Source organism: Eulemur rufifrons, chromosome 6 (assembly GCF_041146395.1).
Source record: "Eulemur rufifrons isolate Redbay chromosome 6, OSU_ERuf_1, whole genome shotgun sequence".
Lineage (NCBI taxonomy): Eukaryota > Metazoa > Chordata > Mammalia > Primates > Lemuridae > Eulemur > Eulemur rufifrons.
Window position 1 is genome coordinate 26,329,509 of NC_090988.1, and position 21,838 is coordinate 26,351,346.

Below are 21,838 nucleotides of genomic sequence, written 5' to 3' on the forward strand. Positions count from 1 at the left end.
ATATATTGTTGTTAGGTCAAGTTTTGATTTTGAGGACCAAATTTATAGAAAATATGATTTAAGGTTAATTTTAATAGAATATTATAAAATCTATGAATTCAGGAAAACTGATCATGGGTATATCCTTTATATTTTAAATGATGACAAGTTAGATATAGTCTGCTTTTAAATTTTCTTTGTTACTTCCTTTTGAGGTTTTTTTTTAATTTTGAGGTATAATTGACATATCATGAACTGCAGATATACGAAGTGTACATTTTGGTAAGTTTTGAAATGTGTATATTCTCATTAAACTATCATCCCTACAAATTTCTTGGAGCCCTTTCATAGAATCTCTCACTCCTGGCCTTCTCATACTTCTGCACTCCACCCTTTACCCCTGGACAACCACACATCTGCTTTCTTTCATTATAGGCTACAGTTGTCCCTTGGTATACGTGGGGGACTGGTTCAGGACCCCTGAGTATACTGAAATCCATATATATTCAAGGCCCTGCAGTTGGCCCTGCAGAACTCACTTATACGAAAAGTCTGTCCTCCATATGTGTGGCTTTAGCATCCTGTCAGTGCTGTACTTTTGATTTGTGTTTGGTTGGAAAAAATCCACATATAAATGGACACACACAGTTCAAACTCGTGTTGTTCAAGAGTCAACTGTAATTTGCATTTTCTAGAGTGTGATATAAATGCAATCATACATTATGCACTCTTTTTTTGGTCTGGCCTCTTTCACTCAGCATAATTATTGTGAGCTTCATTCATGTTGCATATATCAATAGTTCATTCCTAAAAATTGGATAATATGCTATTGGTTTGTTTTTCCATTCTCCTATTGGTAAACATTTAGATTATTTCCAGGTTTTGTCTATTACAAATAACACTTCTCTGAACATTCATGTACAAGTCTTTGTATTGACATAAGCTTTCCTTTTGCTTGGATAAGTATCTAGGAGAGCAATAGCTAGATCATATGGTAACTGTTTAAATATTAAGAAACTGCCAAACTGTCTTCCAAAGTGGTTGTACCATTTTATATTACCACCAACAGTGTATAAGAGTTCCAATTTTTCTACATCCTTGTAAGAACTTGGAGTGGTCAGTCTTAATTTTGGCTATTCTAGTGGATGTGCAGTGTATATTATTGTGGTTTTAATTTGTATTCCCCTTATAACTAATAACTACTAATGTTGAACATCTCTTTATGTACTTATTTGCCATTGGATATCTTTGTGTAAAGTGCTTAGAATGTGTAATGATGTTACCTCTCTCTTTTTTTTTAGAGACAAGGTCTTGCTCTGTTGCCCAGGCTGCAGTGCAGCAGTGTGATTATAGCTCACTGCAGCCTCAAACTCCTAGGCTCAAGTGATCCTCTTGCCTTAGTCTTCCAAGTAGTTGGGAGTATAGGTGTGTGCCAGCATTCCTGGCTAATTTTTGTATTTTTTATAGAGATCAGGTCTCGCTGTGTTGCCTAGGCTGGTCGCAAACTCGTGTCCTCAAGCAATCTTCCTACCTCAGCCTCCCAAAATGCTGGGATTACAGGAATCCTAGCATGTCCACTCTCTTTATTAGTAATTTATATCTCTTTTTTTGATCAGTCAGGTTTGTCAATTTTATTGTCTTAAAGAATTAGCTTTTGGTTTCATTGAATTTCTTTATGTGGTTTCTGTTTTCTATTTTATTTATTACATTCTGCTTTTTATTATTTCTTGTATTCTGCTTGCTTTGGATTTAATTTGCTTTTCTTTTTCTACTCTCTTAAAATAGAAATCTGCTATCATATTGATCTTTGTTTCTACATGCATGAATAATGTCATTTTTTTTCCAATGGCTGCTTTAAAAATGTTCTCTTTTACCACTACTTTTGAACAATTTGATTATAATGTGCCTTTGTGTCATTTTATGTGTGTGTGTGTGTGTGTATAGTTTTCTTGTATTTGGGATTGCTTGAGCTTCTTAGATCTGTAAGTTTGTAATTTTCAACAAATTTGAAAAATTTTGGCCTTTGTTCTGTTTCCCATGTCTTTTAAGGACTTTAGTTACATGTATAACGGGGTACTTAAGGTTTTCCCACAGCCCTATGATGCTCTATTTATTTTTAAAAATTCTTTTCTCTATGTTGCATATAGAATTTTGCATATAGAACATTGCCTCAAATTCATTAATTTTTACTTCTGCAGCCTAATCTTCCATTAATCTTATTCAGTATATATTTTATCTCAGACATTGTAGTTTTCATCTGTAGAAGTTCATTTCAGGTCCTTATATCTTTGCTGTATCTAACTTTTGAACATATAGAATATAGTTATAATAATTTTTATTATTCTTGTCTGCTATTTTTTACATCTGTGTCAATTCTGGGTTGCTTTTGACTGATAGTGTTTTCTTCTAATTATGGATTATATTTTTGCACTTATTTGCCTGTCTGATTATCGTTGAATGGATACTAAATACTACAAATTTTACCTTGTTAAGTGCTAGATATTTTTGGATTTTTATAAATATTCTTGAGCTTTTTTCTGGGACATGGGTTAAGTTAATTGGAAACCATTCGATTCTTTTGACTTCTATTTTGACATTTGTTAGGTGGACCCAGAGCAGCATTTAGTCTAGGGCTTATTATTTCTCACTAATGAAACAAGACCTTTGATACTGTACCCAGTGCTTTCTGAATTATGAGCTTTCCTAGTCTGGCTAGTGGGACTTGACACCGTTCCCAGGAGTGCTGAATACTGTACCTCTAATCCTTTGGGGTAGTTCTTTCCCTCACTGTGGGGCAGTTTCTTGTTGAATACTTAAGGAGAACCCTCTGCAGTTCTCTGAGATTTCCTTACTATGCAACTTTCCTCTCTGATATTTGTTCAGTGAACTCTAAGGTACATCGCCTTCTCTCAGGAATCCTTCAGGCTCTGCCCGGGGTTCACTCTTCCTGCACTGTAGCCTTGAATTCTTTCTTAAGGTAGTAAAGTGGGGGAATCTGACCTTGGCTGGAGTTTTCTCTCTTTTTGTGTGAGACTTCCATAGTGTAGGTTTGGCACATGATCCCAATTTTAAACTAGTTCGTGTTAACTATATGGTCTGTTCTGGACTGACTTTGCAAAAGAGCACACAATCATGGTTTTTATTCTTTGAATGAGGTTAAATATATCATTTCTTGATTATAGTTTCTTAGATTATCAATAATTTGTCACATTGAATGAGAAGAGTTTCCCAAGATGTGTAGAATTATTTGTTTCCTTTTTAGAATTATGAGTATGGCAATATTAAATAATGAAGAATAGTTGATAAATATTATTTATCTCACTGTTACTCAGGTTTTGATCAGTTACTATAATTGCCATAGGTGATTATGACATTGTAACAGAGCACCTTAAACTGTTGCTATGTGGTAGAACAGTGAGTTTAATTTTTATGTATTAGAATCATGATCTCCTATTGGTGCTGAATGCTTTGTTGAGGCCAGTTAAAATAACATTTGGATCTTAATATTGGTACTTGCATTGTACCTTTATTTCATATGCTCTTAATCTATTCTGGTCCACCAGTAGTCCAGAAGATGAGCCCGTTCACATCCTGAGTGTTGATGAGAAGAACAAGTTGGGAGCCAAGATTATCAAGGCAGAGATGATGGGGAATATGGTAAGACTATTAGATGTTGTTCTTTTGGAAAATGGTGATTAATTATTTAAATTCTTATGAGTACTTTTAGAAGTTCCTCAGCAGTGTGGATGTAGCACACTGTGGAAATAACTGCTGCTTATTGATTTCTTAAAGAAATTCTTGAACATTTCTAGGAACAGCACTATCTGCCTACTTCTAAATAAATAATCTACTTTGTCTTTCACATTTCTGAAATTTAAGACCTTGGGGAACTGTGTGCTCTTAAATTTCTTTTTTACTTCGCTATTTGCTTTATTCTTTTTTTTTTTTTTTGCCTGAGCAGCCATTCATTCCAGCTATTTGCTTTATTCTTGCCTTTCTAACTTACTGAGCATATGTGAAGGAGATAAAGATGTCACTGTTTTTTTCCCCATTTTTAGTCATATTATTAAGAATGCTTATTACTTTCTTAAATCACTTTACTTAGGAACCCTAAAAAAATGAGCCTTTAAAAAAAGATGGTTCGGTTTATTCAAGTTTTAAGGAAATGTTTGTGTTTGATACTGTGTTAGATGCTTTGTATAGGCCAGCTCATTTAATTCCCATAGTAGTGTTTGAGTTAAGAGTGATTTACATCAGAATTGAATAGAAATAGGGACGATTTTGTAAGAGCTGCATTCATTCATTCATTATATTGTCACATGCCTGTTAAAATAATATAACAATAAGATGTATATACTAAAGTGCTCATGGCAGACTGGCAAAGTCAGATAGCTTTCCAGGCCTTAATAGAATAGATTCAGTCATGTTCATATGTGTGCACTCATCTCAAACCCAAATATAAGTGATCTTTAAGTAGTCTTCTGTTTTGGTATGCTATCAGTACAATACTGTTTAGTAGAACAAATGGTAGCCAAACGAGATATTTCTATTAGTTTGTATGTCTATTAAAAGGCATATCCTGCACGTGCTGTTCTGTCTCTGTGAATGTGATCCTTGGTAACACTGAACTTGGACTTGACCTAGAAATTGATAAGAGAGATAAACGAACAACAATAATGATAGCAAGAAAATGAAGTTTGAGTTTTTTAAGTGCAGAGGCATTAGTTAAAATAGTGAAAGAGAGGTCATCTAGGTAAGAGTTAAAATATATGTTCCTATATTCATGGAACCACTGCAGTGGAGCATGCTAGTCTTTGCTTGTCACATAAACCTGCATATTTAATTTATTACTTCATGGTTTATTGATTTATATGATGGTTGTTTTATATAAATTCCTATAGGTTTCCTAGAGTAAAATTGAAATACATTCAGAATTTTTATCTAAATTACTTATGAACAATAAAGAAGGTAGTATTTTAAATCATATTTTGGCTGTCTTATGACAAATAACTAAAGTTGTAAGTATTGGAAGTTTATAATAGCTAAAGAATTATAAAAATGTCATTCTTAAGGTTATGTATTTCTTCCATCTCCTTTTCTCCCCCAAAATATATGTGTTTGTAATTATTTATCTTCAAAGCATAAACAAATACCACAGGTATTTGAGAAATTTGTAACTGAGACAAATTCATTATAAAGGATTATACTAGGCCATGAGTTGGTAATTGAAATTAGATGATGGCTACATGGGTGTTAGTTATGTTCTTTTTCCTTCTGTGGTGTAAATTTGAAATATTCTGTAGTAAAGACTTAAGCTATATATCATACCAATTTGTACTTTTTTTTTTGAAGGAATTAGCTGAACAACTTAAAGCTCAACTTGAAAAGGCAAATAAATTTAAAGAAACTATGACACAGATATCAAAAAAATCTGGGGAAGAGGTAAGTAAGAAAGTTTGTTTGCAGGCATGCAAATTCCTTGTATACTACTACTACTCTGCAGGGGCAGCATTTTAATATGAGATGTGTCTGTATCTGTGTCTGTGTGTTTGTGCGTATGTATACTTGTTTGTTTGCTCATTTTAAAAATTTATTTTCATCAGTATTCTACATTCCACCAGTGTGCCCTGGTAGAAAAGAGCCTAGGCCTGGGGCCAAGGAGACCCTGCTTTTATTCCGGGCTTAGCTTCTTACTGACTGTTTGACCTTATACAAGTAAAACTGGTCCTTAAATTTTCCTCTTACAGAATGAGAGACTTGAATTAGATATCCATTTCATATAAAACAAATTACTTTGTTCTATGATTCATTCATCCATCTGGTAGTGAACAAAACAAATAAAAACACTTGCCTTCATGGAACTTTCATTTGCGAAGGGATAGAAGGACAATAAGTGATAAAACTAATAAATAAATAAATTACATTGCAAATTAGAAAGTTATACATCCTATGGCAGGGTAGTGGAGATTTCGGGTGACAGGTGGATTGGTGGCTTGGGGCACACAGGTCAATTCTCTTTGAAAAAGTGGCATTGATGTAAAGACTTGAAGTAAGTGAAGTAGTGATTGTGTATCAGAGTGAAGAGCACTCCAGGCACAGGGAACATAAAATGTAAAGGCCCAAAGATGGGAACATGTTTGATGTGTAGGAAGAACATCATGGAGACCAGTGTTGCTGGAATGGAAGGAATGAGAGAGGGAAATAGGAGATCCAGGTTAGAGAAACTAAACTATGGGAGGCTGGATCATGTTAAGCTTTGCAAGCCATAATCAGGAAGTGAGCTTTTATCCTGACTGAGATGAGAAGCTATTAAAAGGTTTTGAGCAGAAAATAAATTTTGACTGGACCATTGCTTCTCTATTAAGAAAAATTTGAAGGAGAATAGGGGCAGAAGCTGGAGTGTGGGCTGGCTTTTGTAATAGTGCAGATAAGAAATTATGGTGGCTTTGACCAACATAGTGGGTAAGGAGATGGTTAGAAGTGATTGTGTTTTGTGTATGTATAAATATTTTTTATAAATATTTTGAAAGGAGAGCTGCCAGGATTTTTTTGATGGTTTAGGGTGGGGGGTGGGTAGGTAATGAGATAAAGAGAGGAGGTAAAGGGGACCCCAAGGTTTTTAGCTTGAATGGCTGAAAGAATAAAGTAATTTTTATTTGAGTTGTGGAAGAAAGAGGAAGAGTAGGTTCCGGGGCAGAGATGAGAAATTTGTTTATGGGTATATAGAGTTTGGATGTCTTTTAGAAGTGGAACCAGTGTAAATGTCAAGTAGGCAGTTGCATAGTTGGGGGTTGGCAGAAGCCCAGGCTGGAGATAGAAATTGGGGAATTATTAGCATATAGATGATATTTAAATTCATGATACTGCGTGAATTCATCATGGGCATAAATGTAGATAGAACTTGAAGGGCTGAGTTGGATACATTATAGTGTTGGAGGTTAGATAAATTAACTTGTTCGGTTTTCAAACAGCTCTTGAGGTAGTCCATGTCATTATTCCAGTTTTATAGATCAAGAAACTGGGTACAGAGGGTTAAGTAACTTGTCCAGACATATAACTAAGTGGAGAGAAAGGACTTAAACCCATGAAAGTACTTGTGTTTACATGATACCTCTTCTTTGATGCTGAACAGCAAAAGAACAGTTGTTTTGGATAATCTGGTTTAAGATATAATGAAGTTTATAATTGATTGTAAAGGTCTCCTCTGAAAGATTAATTTACATAATTTATTGTCAGTATGAGAAGAGATTAAGATGTATGAAATCAAGTTCCATAGAATTTTTTTCAGGCTAACATCATTAGTGACTTAGATAATAGTACAGAGAGTATGTTTATGAAATTGATTGTTTTCACTAAGTTATGGTAGCTAATATTTTTAAAAAGTGGATAATTCAAAATTTCTTGAACAGATTAAGGAAATAAGAATGAGAAATTACAAAGATTAAAATGTGGGGACTAAAGGGGGGTAACTAAAATGAGGTGTACTGTGCAGTCTATCTTACACACTTTTGCCAAATTAATTTTTTCAAATGTCCTTGTGGTCATAATAATTTTGTACACTAAAACTTAATGCTAACTATATTAAGTGCCAGATCTTCTGCAGTATAGCCTTCTATGGTATGGCCCCATTTTTAGCCCTGCCTCCAACACTGTCTTACACATAACTTATGTGTCTCTTTGACATTTACATAAGCTATTTATTATTTGTGCCAGATACCACCCTCATGAAGCTTATCCACTTTTCAGTGTTTGTCTTTATACCTCCTTCATTAAAGCTTTTTTCTAATCTTCTCCAACAGCTACAACCTTTTCCACTTTTGAAACCTTAAAAGACTTTTTTTTTTTTTTAAAGAGCAATTTCGGGTCTACAGCAAAATTGAGAGGAAGGTACAGAGACTTTCCTTATTCCCCCATCCCCACACATGCACAGCTTCCTCCATTATCAAATCCCTCACTGGAGTGGTACATTTGTTATAATAAATGAACCTATGTTGACACATCATTACCACCCCAAATCCATAATTTACATTAAGGTCCTCTCTTGGCGTTGCACATTCTATGGGTTTGGACAAATATATAATGACACGTATCCACCATTATAGTATCATACAGAGTCTTTTCACTGCTGTAAAAATTCTCTGTGTTCCATCTGTTCATTCCTTCCTACTTCTTAATCCCTGGCAACCACTTATCTTTTTTTACTGTCTCCATAGTTTTACCTTTTCCAAAATGTCCTATAGTTGGAATCATATAGTATGTAGGCTTTTCACGTTGGCGTCTTTCACTTAGTAATATGCATTTAAGCTTCCTCCATGTCTTTTCAAGGTTTGATAGCTCATTTCCTTTTAGTGCTGAATAATATTCTTTGGCCTGTAGGTACCACATTTTATTTATTCATTCACCTATTGAAGGACATCTTGGTTGTTTCCAAGTTTCTGCAATTATGAATAAAGCTGCTATAAACATCTTTGTGCAGGTTTTTATGGGGACATAAGTTTTCAACTCCTTTGGGTAAATATCAAGGAGTGCAATTGCTGGATCCTGTGGTAAGAGTATGTTTAGCTTTGTAAGAAACCTCAAAGATTTTAAAAGTATTCTCTGTGGCATTTATCTTTTCATATATACTTGTTACTACCTTCTATCAGTACTTCTTTCCTGGCAATTATCGTTTTTTATTAAAAGGTTTTAACGCTGTGGCTAGACTTCAGGGGACTCCTGACTAAGGCACATTTTTTTCCCCTTTGATTTGGTTGGTTAAAAAATTATCTTTATAAGAAAAGTCTTCTAATAACAGGTAGTTTTCATTCTAAACAACTATAGGGACATGACTGTTCATTCGTTCTCTATTTTCACATCTCATGTAAAATTCATCATGAAATAGTGTCAATTTTACCTTCTAAATATTAAATTTGCTGTTTGTTTTTCATATCTACCACATTGTCTGAGATGACTGTCATCTCTTATCTTGACCTTTGAAGTAACTGCTTTCCCTCCTGCCTCAGTGCCTTTGCACAAAGTCTTTTCTTTGCCTAGAGTATTCTTCTCCCTTTTTCTCTGAGTTACTTCCTCTTCATCCTTGAGATCTTAACCCAGATATCATATATACCTTTGGGAAACAATCTCTCTGGAAAGAAAACATATAAATAAGATTAATTTTACAAATATATAATTACAGTCCTTTGATGACTTTTTCAAAAGGAAAGTACAGAAATATGGAGGTAGTGAAGAGAGTCCATCCAGAAAATATACTGAGGCTATAGCCATTATTTTTGCATCCTATCATCATTTCTGTAACTTTACCAAAGGAAAAGCTATTCTCTATGACTACTATCTGTAAGACTTAATTATGTGACACAAAAATATATTTGTCATGGGATTATCGTAGGTGGGAGTGTTAACCTATAGGTATCAGTCATTGAATGGGAAACACCCACTCATAATGACTATAGGCCAAATTTAATTCTTAATGCTTTCTGAGGTAAATTTTTAAAAGTGTTTTACGAAGAGTATTTTCTGAAGTGTAATGATTTATAGAAACTTGTAGTTATTTTGTATGGTTACGATTGTATATTTATTAATGGTCAAATTTTGGGATGAAGAATTATCTTGTGTACTGTCTCAAATTTTGAACAGAGCTCTCTAACAGATACTGAAGCCATAACTGATTGGTTTCCTTAGAGAAGGAAGAATAACCAAACAACCTCTTTCCTCCAACAGTTTGCTTCTATTCTCCCACGTGCTCATTAGTTTTTTTTCCTAAGTCTATTGTTAGCATTTCATTCCTTTTTCTGTTGTACAATTAAATTTAAGGGGAAAATGAAATGTTACTTTGTATGGAAAACAGTGAGCCCATATGCTATGCAGCAGCATTTGAGACTTACGTGTTCTATTGAAGGGTTTGATTCTTATATGTTCTCTTTTCATATTTTTTTTGAGGGGGGATTGGAGAGATGATGTCATTTATTTATATTGTGTATTTGCAGTTTAAAGGGAAGACATTTTAAGTGAAACAAATCAACCTCGATCAAAGTAAATTTTATCCTTATATATATTTCAAAATTACTTTAACCATATTGTTGAATGTGTTACAAATTGTTGAAGATAGTTAGAAGTCAAATTTAATGTGCTTTTAGGAAAACTAAAAATGTTTTCAATTTCATAGTATAGTGTATAATAAGTATGTAGGTACCGAAGAAATTCTAACTAGAATAATTGCAGTAGACAGTTGCTAATAAAGATTTATGAGGAAGAGAAAAATAAAATAAGTTGAGTGACACTGAACAATACCAAAAGGAAAAGGAAAGAAAAGACAAACACTTGAAATTATATCATAATGAATCATAGAAAAATTTATGGTGTTCATTATATTCTTCTCTACTCAGAAATAATAAATCATCTGTGTCTGATTCTTTGAATTAAGTATGAAAATTAAGTAATAATTAATATAATCAATTTAGTAATAATAATTACCAATAATAATGGCTGTGGCATTAGCCAATAGCTCAACACAAAAGAGATAAAGGAAAACATATCAAAGAGTAGATATGAGATAAGCAGGATAGGTGAAAGCTGAAATTCCTGAAGTAGAAAACCAAAAATAAATGGAAATGATCAAGAACCCAAGAATTCATTCTCTGAAAAAAGTTAGTAAAATAGGCAAACCTCTAAGATGGCTGATCAAGGAAAAAAAAAGGATGACACAGATAAACAGTATTAAGAATTTTAAAAAGGGGACATAACTAGGGCTGCCTTGAACTCCTGTGGTACTTTCATGAGACTGGGAAAAGATGGCTCTTTTGGCCAGATACAGTGCTGTGAATACCTTTGTACAAATTAAAAACAGCCTTGAGCTAGGACATACATCTTGGTAATTGGGATGTAGCTTGGTGTTCAGTCTACCCACTGCCTTGGCCAGGTGTCTGTGTATAGTGAACAACCTGCTCTCATTTGATATGACTGTGGCTGTAATTAGAGATACAGTAGATATTATACAAATGTCATGAAATGCTAAGAATAACTGCTTATTTATTGAAATTTTAAAAGATAAAAGTTGCAACATGCTATATGTACTTCAGTGATAACAAACTTGGAGAATAGCATCATGACCCCTCTGGAAGTTTTGTGGACCACTGATGGGAAAATCTGATCTATTAGAAGACTTTTGCTTTATTTCCAAAATGCTAGAAAAGGCTTTCAAACATTTAGACTTTTTAATACCAGCTTTGAATAAAAGTGTTTTTAATCAATGTGTTACATATAAGTAGTGCTAAAAGGCCTAGCCATATCAAGTAATAATCATGCCTTGAGCTCTTTCCAGACCATATCCCAATCCTGGGGGTAGCCATTTTTGGTTTTTAGCCGTTTCTTCTGGCTTTACTTCTCTATTTCTTTTTTTTAAACATTTATTTTTATTTTTTATTTCAATAGACTTAGGGGGGTACAAGTGGTTTTTGGTTACATAGATGAATTGTATAGAGGCGATGTCTGGGTTTTTAGTGTAACTGTCATCTGAAATAATGTACATTGCACTTGACGTCTGTATTTCTACTTAAAGTTACCTCTTGATCCTGTAAGTAGATACTGATAAGCCAAATAGTATACTATGATTACCTTTCTTTTATGTAAATAAATTTGTTCTTATTTGGCATTAATCTTTCCTTAATTTTTTTTGGTTTGCTTTATTTTCTTTGCTAGATCTCTTCTAACAGCTTGTTAAAATATATCCCAATTTAGTCAGCAAGGAAACTGAGCTCTGTGTAGGTTCCCCTTTCTTGGACTGCAGCCTGTAAACTGCCTCTTGGTAGAAAGCTGTGGCAATCCTAGGGCTCATCTCACTGGTTTCCCTTCTCTCAGAGATCACACTCCTTTAGGTGTTCAGTGTCTGAAAATAGTTTTTTCATGTATTTGTCCTATTGTCTAGTTTTTTAACAGTGGCAGGTTATACTGATATTTTTTGTTTTGACATTATAGACTGAAATGGAAGTCAAGCATAGATATTTTAACAAAATAATGGCCAGGTACAGTGGCTCATGCCTGTAATCCTAGCACTTTGGGAGGCCCGAGGCGGGAGGATCCCTTTGAGCCCAGGAGTTTGAGGTTGCAGTGAGCTATGATTGTGCCACTGCACTCCAGCCTGGGGCAACAGGCTGTCTCTTAAAAAGAGTGAAACCCTGTCTCTTAAAAAAAAAAAATAAAGAGCACCAGGTCCCATTCTCTAGCTGTTACCAAAGTAGATCTTTTATAATATTACCAAGCAATTGCAAGTTTTTATATTGCCCTTTCTTAGGCAGTTAAAAAAATCAATAAAATGATTTTGAATTAGTTGTCTAAGCTGAAGAATAATGTAGTTCAAGGATTGGCAGACTTTTCTGTAGAGACTAAATAGTAAATATTTTAGACTTTGTGGACTATATGGTCTGTGTTGCAACTACTCAACTGCTGTTATATCATAAAAGCAGCCATAGATAATACATAAATGAATGAGTATGGCTGTATTCTAATAAAATTGTATTTATGTACACTAAAATTAAAATTGCATATAATTTTCATTTGTCATAAAATATTATTGTTTTGACTTTACGCCAAACATTTAATAACGTAAAACTATTCTTAGTTTGTGGGCTGACCAAAAACAAGCAGCAGGCTGGATTTCGCCTGTGGACCAGAGTTTGTTGACACTTACACAGATTCTTAAATAAGCCCTATATTCTGCATTAATATGTTAGCAAAATGGGAACTTAATATTTCTGGACTCCTCAATATTTCTATCTTGAGTACCCAAAGTGGAAAACTTAGTATAATTTGTATTGCCAGGCCTAAGGAACAGAAAGTAGAAAAAGAGGTAGAAGAGGAAAGTAGAGGGAAAAGTGGGTTAGCCTTGGAAGTATAATTAGTCTGTGTGAGGCACCAGCTTGTTAATTCCTTTTATCAAGCATTTATTGAGTACTCAGTGTTGTTTGACACTATGCCGGGTTCTATGCATACAAAGCAGTGTGCAGATTGGTCTTTGGTCTGGAAAGGTGGAAAACACAACTAAAGTTTTAAATATCTGCTGGGTTAAATGAAAATTTAGAATGACTAGACTCTGAAGTGTGTTTTACTGGCAAAAACAATTCTTTGTTACTATAAAAGTGATATGCACTTTGTGGGAGAAATTTATTACATTACATGTAGTATGGATGCCAATGGGGAAAGTTAATGATGGATATGTTAGCAAATTGATTTTATAACTTTATATAAAGTGTTTTGTTTTCTCCTTTCTTCCTTTAAAGTGAGAATCCATGATTTTTGTCAGCCAGAAGGCTGTTTTATGGATTAATGAGTGAATGGTCCCAAAACATTTTGAGATTTGTTAATTAAAATGTCCATGTAAAATGTTTATAATAAATAATCAGTTTTGATGTTTTAAAATATGAAGTCCTACACAGCAAACTGCAGTTGCACGGGATAATTTAGAAACCTGGAGCATTTGGCATTCTTATGAAAATGGAAAGATTTTATAAATGCTTTCTAGTTATATCAAGAAGTGTTTCTGCTTTCTTTGGAGAGCAATTACTAAATCACATGGATGATGAAAATGTTTTTGCATATTTTCTGTGTAGAATGAACTTCTCATTTCTATCTTGGGTTTTAATGCCAAGTAGATTGTTAGAATGCACTCTGTCTTGGGTTCCCAAAATGACACAACTGAGTCTTTTCTATTGGCAGCCTAAGGAACAGAAAGTAGACAAAGGGAGCAAAGAGGTGACTGAGGTGGAAAGTGAGTTAGCTTTGGGAGTATAATTAATCTTTCAGAGACACCAGCTTGTTAATGTCATTTATCAAGCATTTGTTGAATTCCTACTATCGTTTGACACTGTGACAGGTCCTATAGATACTAGTAGTGTACAGCTTGGTCTTTGTCCTGCAAAGACTAATAAGTAGACAAATAGTTACTAAAAAGATTACGGTCTAGCAATATAAATGTGCCTGAAATTATTTGATAACAGAGCATTAGCTGCGACTAAATCCTTAATTTCCTAGTTGAGCAAGAAGGGATAATTGTTCCATGCAGAAATAAAATGTACAGTAAATTTGCAAAAACTATGAGGAGCTAGAAAAGTCTAGGGCCAGAATTTGAAAGCCTTGTATACTTACGTTAAAATGCTTGGCCTTATTTCACTAGTTAGTACTATTTAGACCGTGGTTTAGAATCAGGGTTGTATATATATGTATATATATATATATATATATATATATATATTTTGAAATTTTCCAAGCCATTATAAATTGTTTTATAAAATACAATAAAAATGAATTATAGAAAAATGAAATAAAGACATATGAAATACAAGTCCCAAATTTTTATTTAGATTAAACCAACGTAACATTATTCTATATAGTTGCTATAAAAGTTTATAAACACTCAGTTTCTGTACTTACCTCATGAATTAGTAACAAATATTTCATGGCAGGTAATTTTTGGACTCAAAATGGTCTGTGGGCCATACTGGGAGTGGTATTGATCTCCTGCGTGATACATGATCCCTGCAGATTTTTAAGCAAAGAATGGCATGATTATATTTGTGTTTAACACATGAATTTGTTGCAATATGAGTGATAATTAAGTTTCAGGCTAGAAGGCTGGAAACCAAGGAACCCTGGAAACATTACTACTTGAGGGATAGTTGGAAATGGAAGAGAAAGTAAAGGTGACTTTCTTTATATTGGTAGTTCATGTAGGGAGTAATTTCCTCACTAGGCTCTAAGCTTACTGAAGGCAGAGACTATATTGCTTTTGACTACTAAGATAGACACCTTCAAAAATATTTGATGACTGAATGAACAAAAAAACAAATGAATGAATGAATGAATGAATGAGTCAGACAAGTGAAGGCAGACCCATGAGAGAATAGAGAGTTTAAAACTGGAATAAGAAGAATTTCAGGGTGGAAAATATAACAAACAGAACCAAATCCTTTCAAATCAAGGAAAATAATAATTTCATAAGTATTTATTGGATTTAGTAATTTGAAAGTCCTTAGGGAGATCAGCTTTAGCAATGAGATAAAGTTAGAAGCCAGATTGCAATGTGTTGCACATCTCTGTTGTCCCGTAAGAGAAAGAGTAGAAAGAGCCTTTAAAATGTTACACTTTGTTAATTTATTCATTGAGGAAGAAAAGTGGTGATAATGTGTACTATCTATTTAGTATTGTAGGTGAATGTAAGATCAATAATAGGTATGTATTTTTTTTCCTTCCATTTCAACAGGGAAACTAATCTGTATTAAGTGGAATTGAAATTGATTTTTTTATTTGATTCTGATTTGAGAAGAAAATTGAAATGTGAATAATTTGCCTGGTCTTATTTCAAATTGACTTAATGAATTCATTTCCTAATAATCTTTATTTATTCTCAATTAGAACCTTTCCACTAACATTTCATTTTTATCATAGAATAAAGTTTACTCTTGTTCTATACTGTGCCAAGCTTGTATTTGACTAAAAGTTTGTAGGACAAAGATAAAGGCTTGAAAGTGTGAGGAATATAACTTCTGAAGAGTTAGAGAACTGAAAAGCATTTGAACACTGTTAATAGAAAGAATAGAAGTTACATGGAGTATCATTAGAGTAGCTAATTTAGCAATTTGTTTTGTCATTTAGTTGCTTTATTTCTTATAATCGAATTTTAGTAAGGTCTTTAAAAAATATGTTAAATATTTTATCTGCTACATAAGTGATAGGTACTCTCAAATGATACCAGGTGGACTATTGATACTTTGTCATATTTTAATATTGTCTAGCTGAAAACTGTATTTGAATTTTTCTTCTATGATTGCTTTTTTAAAAAATAATAAAATAGGCCGGGCGCGGTGGCTCACGCCTGTAATCCTAGCACTCTGGGAGGCCGAGGCGGGTGGATCGCTCAAGGTCAGGAGTTCGAGACCAGCCTGAGCAAGAGTGAGACCCCCGTCTCTACTAAAAAAAATAGAAAGAAATTATCTGGCCAACTAAAATATATATAGAAAAAATTAGCCGGGCATGGTGGCGCATGCCTGTAGTCCCAGCTACTCGGGAGGCTGAGGCGGTAGGATCGCTTAAGCCCAGGAGTTTGAGGTTGCTGTGAGCTAGACTGACGCCACGGCACTCACTCTAGCCCGGGCAACAAAGCGAGACTCTGTCTCAAAAAAAAAAAAAAAAAAAAAAAATAATAATAATAAAATAAACTTTGGATATTTTTCCTATCCATCTTCTGAAAGGATTATGATCATTTTATGGTTTATAATAGGTAATGAAAATCCAGAAGACTTAAGACAATCCATAATATTATGTGAAAATTTGAATCTTTTTTGTTTTTTTGGTTATTAAATATAAACATTCAATACTCTTCACAATAAGTTCAAAAGTTATCTCTCAATCTTTTTATAGAATGACGACCAGCAAGAAGTAGTCCTTGTCAGAACAGATCAGTCTGGAAGAGTATGGCCTGTGAACAAACCAGGAAAATCTCTGGAATCAAAAGGAGGAAGAAGGAGACAGATGGTATGTTTAACACGTCTTTGTTTATTAATTCAGAATTAATTCCTCTTGGGACTTTCTTTGCATCAGACTACAAAATATTTTCTGAAATGTAGCTTTCTAATGGAAACACTGGAGGGTAGTAAATTATGTTACTTTTTTTTGTTTTTTTTTATTTGAGACAGGTTTTCATCCTGTCTCCTAGGCTGGAGTGCAGTGATGTCATCATAGCTCACTGTAACTCTGAATTCCTGGACTCAAAGGGATCCTCCCGCCTCAGCCTCCAAAGTGCTGGGTTTACAGGCATGCACCACCATGCCTGGCCAACTATATTACTAATTTTATTCTTAGTTATATCCCTTTGCTTTCTACAAAATGGAATCTAATTCAACTGCATTTTTTCAAATAATTGTGAATATTGAATGTTTAAGGCAATTTTAATTTTAGTGCACATTTCTTTGATGTTTTTAGCTTCTTTTTGTATACTTACTTTTTTGTATACTTAGCTCTTAGGGAAAAATTGGTCTCCCAGACCTGTTTCTTGTGTTAGCTGATTTGAGACCTAGTGATGGGGTATTCATATACAGTAATGTCTTAATTAGATAGGTACTGCGATCCTTCAGAAACCTAATTTTCTTTTCCATCTTCCAGCTCTAGCAATTAGTTTTTAGCACTACCTTGAGGCTCTTGAGATGGCAAAAACAAATATTCAGTTTTCCCAATTAGGTTTTTTGTTTGAAAGATCATACTCATGATAATTGGGTACACAAAAGAATTGTTCATTTGGAATTTTTATGTCAAATGTTTATTACTTGCCCGTTGAGTGCCTGTGATGCTAGAGATACTAATTAATTCACTCAACAAATAGAAGTGGGATGGATACCTCTTCTAATGTAATGAGAGGAATTTGGGGATTGGAGAGAGGAAGTGGTAGGAGAATAGTAAAAGTTTGAATTATAGGAAATGGCAGAAATGAATAGGCATCTATAAATGCATTGCCAGAAGGCATCGAGGGCCCTTTTAGACTTGCATACTATGTACCTACTGAGCTATCTAGACGTAGGAGTAAAGAAGGCAGACATGTTTATTCAAGGTTAAGGTTTGCTCTTTGGGTATAATGAAAGGATAAGAGAGCTGGAAATTAAGTGTCTGGAACCAGGGAGTGATTGAAGTCATGGAACATGAGGTTTAAGCTAGTGAAGATGAGAATAATAAGGCTAGGAAAAATAGTGGGACCCTGGTTTCAAAGATTTCAGAGGAGTCATACACTAGGTTTTATTTGGTTAAGGGAATGTGAGAGCAGCATTGGAGAGATTTGATTAGTGAGGAAATGAATAGCACTTTTCTACACCTGGATAAGGAACCAACTAAAAGGAAAAAACCCAGGACTGAATTAGATGGAGATTAGAATATCAGCTGTTTTTGATAAAGCTGTTTATGGAGCAAAGGTTTAATAATTAGAAGTGAGTGACTTAGTTAGGGATGCTATAACAGCATACTGTAGACTGAATGGCTTGAACAACATAAATTTATTTCCTACAGTTCTGGAGACTAGGAAGTCCAAGATCAGAGTGCTGGCAGATTCAGTTTCTGATGAGGTCATGCTTCCTGATTTGTAGAAGGTGGTCTTCTTGTATCCTCACATGGCAGGGGGGTGGGGGAAGAGAGAGAGAGAGAGAGAGAGAGAGAGAAGGAGAGAGAGAGACAGACAGGGAGGGAGGGAGAGAGAGAACAAGCTGTCATATCTTTTAATAGGGTTACTAATCCCATCCATGAGGGCTTCACCCTCATGACCTAATTACCTCCCAAAGACCCCTCACTTCCTAATAACTTCACATTGGAATTTCAACATAAGAATTCTGGGGTGACAAACATTAAGTCTATAGCAGTGGATTTGCTCATATTTTACCTCTGTTTTTGATATACTTATTTTATCTCTGGACTACAGTCTTCCCTCAACAGTGGTAAGGAATTTTAACTACAGGGAAAAGAAGAGCAGAAAAGAGAGAAGAAAAGATAGAGTAGTTTTGCTCTTTCCTCAAAACTCGGAAGCCAGATAAGTCATGCCTTTATCCCTGGGGAAATGGAGAGTAACGGAGCAGAAAAAGTAGGAAGTGTTATTCTAATGGAAGTTCTTTCACATGGAGGCAGATAGAATAGGGATAAACTGGAAGGAAAGGTTGTGATATATAGTGGAATTTTTGCATTTAGTATCAGATTTATAGGCAATCTATTAAAAAATGCTTCAGAGACTTATGTTTTCACTAAATTAATAATGTTAATTTTGTCATAGGTTTCAACCCATGAGGAGAAAGAAAGGGTCAGATACTTTCATGATGATGATAATCTAAGCCTAAATGATTTAGTCAAAAATGAAAAGATGGGAACAGCAGAAAATCAAAACAAACTTTTTATGAGAATGGCGTCTAAGGTAAGATAACATTCCTAGGATACATTTAAATTTTGGGAAGCTGATTCTTTTTTTTTTTTTTTTTTTAAAACAAAATTCAACGTATCTTTTTATTAGAGTGTTTACTATTCTAATGCATATTTTATATTTCTTTTTTTTTTTTATTTCATCTTATTGTTATGGGGGATACAGAATTGCAGGTTACATACATTGCCCATGTACCGCCTTTCCCCCCAAGTCAGAGCTCCAGGCGTGTCTGTTCCCCAGATAGTGCGCGTTGCACCCATCATGTAGGTATATATCCTTCCCTTCCCCACCCCCCCTTCCCGAGTCAGCACCTTCAAGCATTACCATTCTCCAAACGGTGCGCAATGCACTCATTGTGTAGGCATACCCCCATCCCCTCCCCCACCCCCCACCTCTGTCTGATATCCAATTGGTGTCGTTCCCAGATGTGTATTTAGGTGATGATCAGGGAAACCAATTTTCTGGTGAGTACATGTGATGCTTGTTTTTCCATTCTTGGGATACTTCACTTAATATAATGGGTTCCAACTCTCTCCAGGAGAACCATAGAGATGTCGTATCTTCATTATTTCTTATAGCTGAGTAATATTCCATGGTATACATATACCACAGCTTACTAATCCAATCATGTATTGATGGGCATTTGGGTTGTTTCCACATCTTTGCTATTGTGAATTGTGCTGCTATAAACATTCGGGTACATGTGTCTTTGTTACAGAATGACCTTTTTTCCTTTGGGTATATGCCCAATAATGGGATTGCTGGATTGAATGGCAGGTCTACTTGAATCTGTTTAAGATACCTCCATAATGCTTTCCACAGGGGTTGCGCTAGTTTGCAGTCCCACCAGCAGTGTATTAGTGTTCCTGTCTCTCCACACCCACGCCAACATGTGTTGTTTTGGGTTTTTTTGATAAAGGCCATTCTCACTGGGGTTAAGTGATATCTCATTGTGGTTTTGATTTGCATTTCTCTGATGATTAGGGATGTTGAGCATTTTTTCATATGTTTGTTAGCCATTCTTATATCTTCTTTTGAGAAGTTTCTATTCATGTCATTTGCCCACTTTTTGATAGGATTGTTTGATTTTTTCTTGCTGATTTTGGAAGCTGATTCTTTAACAGTGATCTACCTTTCAGAAAGATTTGGTTCTCTCTAATCTTGGTTTCTTTTAGTAAATTAAATTCTTTGTAAGACACATTAAGAACAGGAATTTTGATATCAATCTTATTGAGAAATACACATTTGAAATTGTGTTTGTTTTTAAATAGACTGTGGTTTACTTATTTAATGTATTCTATGAAGATTTTAATTATATATTGATCTACTACCATTTAAGAGAAAGTTTTAGGCCACAGTTTAATGATGGACACTATGCTGCTAGTTAGGTTATCAATCTGTCTTGTCTTTTTAATTTTATTTATTTATATTTTTTTCAGTACTATCCTTCAGAAATGACAATGTGTCTTGTCTTAATGCTCCTCTAATTCTTCTTAATTACGCCAAGAGGAGATAGAAGAAAACATTTGGAGTAATACATCATGGATTATGAAGAATAATCCTAAATCTTATTTATAGGAAAATATATATTATTTTCACACATCATTATGGATAGTAGGATGAATTTTTGTTTCAAATAGCATTCTTTGTTGCAGTCTCTTCCATTGTAGTCCTTTCCAAACACTACTATTAAAACTTTTTATAAAAGAGACATTAAATTTAGCTCTATAGCAGATTTTGACAAACTGTGACCCCTCCAGGGGAAAAATTGAGCTTACCACTTATATTTGCAAATAAAGTTTTATTGAAGCACAACTATACACACTCATTTACATATTATCTAAGGCTGCTTTTGCTCTATAATGGCCGAGTTGAGTAGTTGTGAGAGGGTATAGCCCTCAAAGCTGCAAATACTTACTGTCTGGCTGTTTACAGAAAAAAATTGCCAAACTCTACTTTATAATACCAATGGACCTTTTGGTTACAGGAGTTTGAACTGGCTATCTGAAAGAGGTAGGCATAGGATGGGGAGATCTTCACTGTATATCTTTTCAGACTTACAATTTTTTATTTTTTAACTGTGAATATATTACCTGATCAAAAATTAACTTAATGAGAACTAAAATAAAGATAACCAAGCTATTTGTATTTGTATGTGTTTTGGAGAGGAGGCAATGAAATAAACTTAGTTTAAATTCTTCACCAAGAATTACATGCAGTCTTAAATTTAGCCCATTAGGATAATTTTACCTCTGTTAATTGTGGGGAAAATGCTAGAAATTTTCTAGGGTCTGGAAATGTAATACAGAAAGGAAGAGGTCATATTTTAATGAGAGTTTCCTTTTCAGAAATGATGCCACTTTATATGAAGTCTGAATTAAATATAGTTTTGCTAATCTTATAGTCCATTCAAGTTTATACACAAGAGAAAAATCCTTATTAAAAATTTTAATAGTCATTTATTAATTGAACAGTTGTTATTGCACACCTACGTTGTGCCAGATACCATTTAAGGTAAGGGATACAGAGAAGCAATTAAGTCAAAGCCCTCAAGGAGCTCATATAATATTTCTAGTGTATGTGACAAGGAACAAATACATAATATAAAATATTATATAACGTAAATAATATATTACAAAATAGAAAATATTTTTGTAGAAAATGAAACAAAGTAGAAGGAGATGAAGTGATATCTTCAGTAGAGTGTTGAGGTAAGGCCTTTCTGTGGAGGTGATGTTTCAGTATTCTCTGAACAAAGTGAGAGAGTGGTCCCTGTGAACATGAGAGGGAAGAATATTCCAAGTAACAGGCATAGCAAATGCAAAGGATCTGAAGCAGAGACAAGCTTGAAGGACATCAAGAGACAGCAAGAAGACAAATATGACTGAGGAGTAGCTGGAGGAAGGTAAAGAGAAATAGATGATG

General features: G+C 34.3%; 1 protein-coding gene across 2 annotated transcripts in view; it reads left to right on the plus strand.

The window, feature by feature from the left end:
- CWF19L2 (CWF19 like cell cycle control factor 2) overlaps window positions 1-21,838 on the plus strand; it is a 93,686-nt gene that overhangs the window by 37,609 nt on the left and 34,239 nt on the right. The window contains exons 9-12 of one of the 2 annotated variants that reach the window (XM_069468983.1): window positions 3,543-3,636; window positions 5,332-5,421; window positions 16,387-16,500; window positions 18,770-18,907. In XM_069468983.1, the coding sequence (XP_069325084.1) occupies window positions 3,543-3,636; window positions 5,332-5,421; window positions 16,387-16,500; window positions 18,770-18,907 (436 nt within the window). The remainder of the gene's footprint in view (window positions 1-3,542; window positions 3,637-5,331; window positions 5,422-16,386; window positions 16,501-18,769; window positions 18,908-21,838) is intronic. The other variant, XM_069468982.1, reaches the window with a different exon arrangement.